Source organism: Larus michahellis, chromosome 5 (assembly GCF_964199755.1).
Source record: "Larus michahellis chromosome 5, bLarMic1.1, whole genome shotgun sequence".
In the NCBI taxonomy this organism is placed as follows: Eukaryota; Metazoa; Chordata; class Aves; order Charadriiformes; family Laridae; genus Larus; species Larus michahellis.
This window is the reverse complement of record NC_133900.1, coordinates 23,154,190-23,161,057: the sequence shown is the minus strand read 5'-3', so window position 1 is coordinate 23,161,057 and position 6,868 is coordinate 23,154,190. Positions and strand designations below refer to the sequence as shown.

The 6,868-nt window shown below is 38.5% G+C and overlaps 1 protein-coding gene across 1 annotated transcript; it reads right to left on the bottom strand.

Annotated features, from left to right (window-relative positions):
* Positions 1 to 717: 717 nt before the first annotated feature.
* On the bottom strand, positions 718 to 5,783 carry IL21 (interleukin 21). Its single transcript, XM_074587256.1, has 5 exons — positions 5,649 to 5,783; positions 5,487 to 5,522; positions 1,351 to 1,488; positions 833 to 913; positions 718 to 732 (listed from the first exon to the last, which is right to left on the bottom strand). Exons 1-5 carry the CDS (start codon positions 5,781 to 5,783, stop codon positions 718 to 720), a joined length of 405 nt encoding a protein of 134 aa, XP_074443357.1.
* Between the last annotated feature and the right edge of the window lie 1,085 nt (positions 5,784 to 6,868).

Here is a 6,868-nt window from a genome sequence, read left to right as displayed (position 1 = left end):
GGAGTCTAGGTGGAATTCCATCTTCTGAAACGTGTTTTTCCCCACGGAATCCTGTATCTCCGCTTAAAGTGTGTGTGTTCCTCCTCTCCCAATTGAAACCCATAGAAAATGTGCCATTAACTTCAGCGTGAACACAGGTCAGACCCATGACATACAGTATGATTTGTAAATGTTTTTCCAGTATTTATATGACAGTTAAATGCAGGATATTTTTCCATAGTTAGCTAAGATACAGTCTAAGAACTTATAAATAAAATTGTGTGTGTGGTATTATTGTAGATAAGGAGATCAGTCCAAGCAGATACCTTTTGAGACTTCGAAGTCTCTGATAATTTTTTTGCTCATTTTCTTTAAAAAGTTTCAGGCATCTTTGTATGAGATTCATTTAAGATGAAAGAAAACATACAGGAGTAGCTATCTCATGTATTTCTAGTTCAGCAGGTGATAGTTAAGTCCCTTAAGAGAATCTATTTTTGTGAAATTACAATTTAATTTCCACTTGGTGAGGCTAGGGTCACTTTCAAAAGAGCATCCATCTTATGAATAGCCATACAAATAAAACTCCTTAATATTTTCAGAGATGCTTTCACTTACCACACACATAGCACAGCATAGTAGCAATGGAAGATATTTACATTTTTCATGTTGTCTTAAATAACATAGTGTCTGCTTTAAATAGTATATTTTCAGTAGCCTTCAGCTCTGGTGTGTCCTATATTACTCCTTCAATAACTGTAAAAACAAAACATTGTTAGAAATAGTGTAAAGTAAGGATATCTGTAATTGTTCTCAACATGTCAAAAAGCACTCAGGAGGAATCAGCACTGATTACCTTGTTGATTAGTTTTGCAAAGCTCTTCAAAAACTCTTTGGGGGTTTTTTTCTCGTAAGATTCACATGAAGACTCGCAGTGCTGAAAGATAAAATCATGCCATTTCTAAACAGTGCATCAGAATCATAAATAATGCTTCAAGCGTTCTTACTGAAAAATCAAGAGGGTTGTGATTAAAGCCTTTTACAAATGGACAAGCTGAGACACAGGCTATTTCAGAAAGGGCAAGAATATAGTAACGACACCTTTTGTTCACATGTTTTACAGTAATCCCTGTCCTTTTGTCTGGCACGTTACGTGGTTGCCAAGTACATACATGTAATATCCTCTGATAGGATCAGAGTGAATGCCTCTCCCAGAAGGGCAGAAAATTGGTCATTTTTAATTTCCAAAGTAATGAAAGGCAGATTGTTTTTTCTAACAAGTTTGCTTTCTACAATTGCACCCTTATGGGTGGTGTTGGCTATAGAAAATATGAAGCAATGATCACAATTATGAGCATTGTGAGGAAATCCTACCTTGCCAGGGTTGCTGAAGGTGAAATTTTTCAAGACTTTAGTAGTTTGGTTGAATGTAGAATTTACTTGGCTGTTTGCTGGTTGTAATTTCAGTATGCCCTTCTGGAAGCAGGTCACAGCTGTGAAGAGGCATTCGTCCTAGGGAAGAAAAAGAAGGAACAGTTTTTAAACGAATGTTGCAGCATTTTTTCCTGCATGTGTTAGGTTGTGGTCCATGTGTAAAAGTAAATATCCAGGATATTAATTGAGAAGATTCAACTGTACTCTTTTTTTTTTTAAGTTATTTTTTGATACGCAAGAGATCTTTAACTTTTACTCTGCCTGTTCTTAGATAATTATTTAAGTATTTCCTCATAAAATAAATGCCTAAAATGTCCACTTGGGTACTAATCATGACAGCAATTAAAAGAAAATGCTACTGAAGAGTAGGTCATGTTACATGCAGTAAGTTTTCACAAGCGTGGGCATGAGTATTTTCTTTTTAAAAAATTATGAATATCACTCTGGACTGTTCCTCAGTGCTACATGTGGGAATGTACTGTTCCTAATCCTTGTGCCATTTCTAATATTACCTACTTAGTAATTATACTTAGAACTTACTTGCGTATTTTCAAATACTATTATAATGTTCTCACTTGATAGCGTGGGAAATGAAGGTGATGAAGTAAGAAGACTGAAGGGAAAGGAGCGATTGAGGATGAGAGGCAGGATAAGGAGTCAAGCTTCTGGCTTGAATTGTCTTAACAGATTGCTTTAAATTCAGGTGCACGTTAAACCTAAGTCAAGGCCAGTAAGCACCAACTGTCTCTAACTTGAAAAAGAAGACATCTGTTCTGATGATCTAAGTTTTCTGCTGCTGCTGCTTCTCTGGAATTAAAGCAACCTGCTGTTTCCTTTTCATGGTGCAGCTGCATATTAATTGTACTGATGCTAACTGATAGACTACAAGCTCTCCAGAATCTCCTTTCCTGTGCAGCGGCTGTTTTCCTTTGCTAGGCGCTCAACTATGGAAAATGCTACCAAAACTAACCTATAGTCAACAGAGAAATAAAAGCAGGGTTTAATGAAGACAATTTCTAACTTGCTTTCTGTTTTTCAAAGAAGGAAACATTTAGAACTGCTGATTACGCATATTAGAAAGGCTTCAAAGCCATCATCCCTGTTTTGCATACCAACTGCTACTGAAGCTGTCTCATCTGGTTTATTAGATGCCACTGCAGTTTGCAGCTTTGGCAAGGACACGGCAACATTCATGTACGTCGCTTGTAGCAAAGTTCAATAGCAACATTTTATATTGGTTAGATATAACATTTTATTTTCCTTAAAAACCACACATTTATGTTTGTTTCAGGCTTCTTACCGTAACCAGTCTTGCTTACTGGAAAAAAAACACTCGTTTTTAAAGAGATCAATTTTCCAGCTGAAACTGAAAACATTTTGTGCCTCATCCGTGATGAGCTGAGAAACCAGCATTTCTCATATATGCTGGCTTTTTTTTTTTTTTTTTTTTTTTTTTTGCTGAGTTAACAGTTAGCTGTAGGCACGCCAACAGTCAGAGGACCACAAGGATTGTGGGGTTTGGTACATTGTGATGGGTTAAGCACTTTGATGAAGAGGCATTAAAAAGCATAGACCACTGGTGATGTCTGAGGGGGGCTAGGCAAACATGTAAAATATTTGTATCGGAGCCAATGTGCAGCAGTACTCTGCATCTGACTCAAACTAAATTTACAGATTAGCCTGAAAAGCCTGTACTTCCTGAAGTAGCGATCAGCGGGGTTAGATGCTGAACCGATGTAAATCAGCATTGTGTCACTGGTTTCCGCTGCCATGTCAATCACCAGGAATAGATCTTATTTTCCCTAAGGTCTTGAATCAGTTCAGCCTTAAGACTACTTTTTCAGCCTCAGCATGTCTTCCCTTGAGTTGTCCTGTGATCTTTTGAACTTCTCACCTCTTTGTTGAACACATAAGGAAATTGTGTGGGATTGAATTGGGGCTAACACTCAGTCCACTCACAGAATCCTCAAAGAAGTCAAAACAAATAGTGATAAACCACTGAATTTTGAATGTTATAAAAGGTAGTCATCTTCCTGAATATTCAAGGCCAAATGGAAGTCTGGCATAATCAGGTTATCATAGAAGCAATCATTTGATATTTGAAATACAGTTATATGAAAAACTTTTTATTCAATCCAGTTTCATTAGGGTGTGATTGTACCTAATCACCCTGAGTGCAGCTTTGGCACACTATAATTCATTCATTTCTTTGTATCTGGACAATTCCGTAAATGTAAATTTCACCCTGTAGGATGAAGTTTGTTAGTGTGGTTGCTGGTGATAATTACTATTAGCACACTAGTATTTTTTCTGAAGTTTTTGATCAGGGATTGAACCTATATCAATTTTAGTACTTTCTAAATACATGAATTCTCTGTCTCCTCTAGTTTTCAGCAGAGGTACTTAGGACCTCCCAGAATCAGACTGTAAAGCCCTAAGCTGCAAATGAACTGTTGTCTTCCTTCCTGAGGTGACTGTGTTTTTTGAGAGAAAAAAAACAAAACACCACCAAACAACTGATTAAGCGATTAGTCATTAGTTGTATTTGCTTTGTTTCGAAGGTAGTGGCAAACACTGCAGTAAAATGACAGCTAATCTCCTCCTTTTCGCTTTGACACCACAAGTTAGAAAGCGTGTTAATGAAAAAACCCCAGCAATTAGTTAGGGTGCATTAGGTTTTTGCACTGCAGTTGTTTCTAGCAATGAGAGGGAACGTATCTGTTTTGGTCATTCTTCTGTATGTTTTTGGCAAGTAAAAAATGCACCCAACTGTAAAGCCTAGGAGGCGGCTAACAAAACCCGTGTGAAATGAGGTGAGTTTTTTTCATTCTTCTTGTCGTTTTGCAAGAGAGTTTACAGTTCTGAGTAAATAGCCGAACGCTCTGGGCATTTTTCAAAAAACTATGCATAAAGACCATCATTTTTATAGGCTGATCAAAATTGCTTGCTTTCTGAAATAGCTCTCAGGGCTCAAAAGTCAAAATTATGGGTAAATTTAAAATAGCTGATAACAGGAGAAGTATAACATTAGATTAGTCACAGCTAGCTCTAGACCTTTGTTGCATGTTGGGGATTAATAAAAGAAAGCAGGATACATTTACCTTCTAAGCTTTTAAGACATGTTGTCACTATTATTAGCATTTAATTTCACAGTAAATCCTGCATCCTGCCACTTTTGAGTGTGCACACGCTTTCTGTGACTCTGGTGTAATTTACTACCTATAAGAAGTTCCTGACCTTGGAACACACATAATATCAGCGTTATAGAATCACGGAATGGTTTGGGTTGGAAGGGACCTTAAAGATCATCTAGTTCCAACCCCCCTGCCATGGGCAGGGACACCTCCCACTAGACCTGGTTGCTCAAAGCCCCATCCAGCCCGGTCTTGAACACTTCCAGGGATGTGGCATTAAATAATGTATAAATGAATATCTGTATTAAAAAGGGATTCACAGGGACCTGTTCTTGTAATTTTAACTAGTTGTAATCCAAAGAGAATACTTGCAGAATGCAGTTTTGTCTTCCCCTTGATAGCCCAACCCCTGCACACGAATAGTCTCTGAGAAAGCAGCATGTCTATATATGGGAGGAAGCGCTGTGTGATATGGCCTTGCAGTGCCGCTCATGGCATTTAGCTTCAGTGGGAGGGAAAAGGGGGTCCCTTTGGGTTCGGCTCAGCCATGCTCCCAGTGCCGAGGGAGCTCATGGCAGCTGGAGCCGCTTCCACTCCCAAAACCAGCATCCCCAAGAGCACTGCTGCTCATCTGGATCTTGTACGAATCTTCACTGGTAGCACCATTTCTTGAGTAAAGGGAATGCATACAAATTTGAACCAGTGGGTGTGTTAGAATACACACACTAGCAAAATAGTAATTAAGATGACATAATACAGACACTTCTGCCATTAAAAATCCAGAAATAAGGAACTTACATCAAAGTATTTTCTTTTTCAATCTAGGTTGCATTAAGAGTACTAGGTCAGAGATGTGAAGAAGGCATGTGTCATTTGTCAATGGAATAAACCAGTACAATATCAAATTAATATAATTAGAAAGAAATGTTAAAGTAGTCTTACCACAGGGTTTTCTGGTGTATGCAGCATTTCAACATCCTACAATAAAACAAATCCAGGTTAGAAAAGTTTAACATTTGAAAGTAATGTCCCTCACAAGATATATTCTAAGCAATACATAATTCTTGAAAATAATTTCAGTATTACGACAAACACTTTGCTTACCTTGTCTTTCACTATGGGTTCTAACTGTCTAATTGTCTTGAAGAGCTGTTTGTATTTCACTATTCTGTATGGAGCTGCAGTCAGCACCATACTGCAACAGAAGAAAAGCATACAGAAAATAATCATCCTCTCCATGCTGATGAGTTTTGTTGTAAAATGTGCCAGGAGCAAAGTTGTGCTATTCAAGATGAACACTTGAGTTTGAGCTGTGCTCAGGTATGCTATGTACCTACCTATATATTGCTCCTTGCTGGAGATGTAAAACCCACCCATTTCAGTTTGGAAAGCTTTGTAGAATGGATTAATGAGTAACCCTTTTTTCTTTTCCACTGGCTAGGTGCATGTATGCGAGTTTGTGCGTAGGGGGCAGGGATTGATGGAGTGAACGAAAATATGCCCCATCTGCACATTGGACAGGAAAAAAGAGAAAAGGGTGAATTCCCATTTTCACTTTGAGTCAAGAAATGAACGTAGTAAAAAGTAGGTACTTAGAAACCACGGACCTAGGTAAACAAAGATTCTGCTTTTTTTTCCCCCGTTTCTTACGGCAACGAATCTCTCCAATCCATCTGAAGCTCTTCTGTACCGTGCTGGAGAAATATGACAGGACTTCTTTTCAGACCTTAAATGTATTTATCCTACTTACTTTATGGCTCCAAGGGATGTTTGTTAGTTAGTTCCTCCTGATGTCTGTTAACTGCCCCTTTTACGTTCTTAGTTTGGTTTCTGCAACAGCTGTGAGCAAAAGCTCATCTTAGCATTTAAGCCAGCTGAAGTTTCATTATACTTACTTGGAACCAGTACCAGATATTTTAACAGAATCGTAGAGAGTATGTCCACTGGGGGTGAAAGTTGCAGGGAGATGCATTGCCCTGGGAGAGGTGGATCCTCATACCATACCAGTTCCCCAGATGGGAGCGGTACTGGAAGATCAAGAGACTAAGTCCTGGTGAGTCCCAAGGGATGCTGCCACTTTGCAGTGGTGGCACAGTGCTTGTGGCAGCTAAACACATTCAATTACGTTCTGCAGCAGCTAGGCTCGAGGATAGTTTTGCAATTTAATGCAGCCCCTTCAAAGGAGATGTGATACCGAGACCTGAGAATTCTCTTGAGAATGCAGAAGTGCATTTGTTTTGTGTGAAATCCAAAAAGTGCATACTTTAAAAAAACGTAAAGCCAAAATAAAACCAGCAGACTGATCTGAATTAAGAAATAAGGCA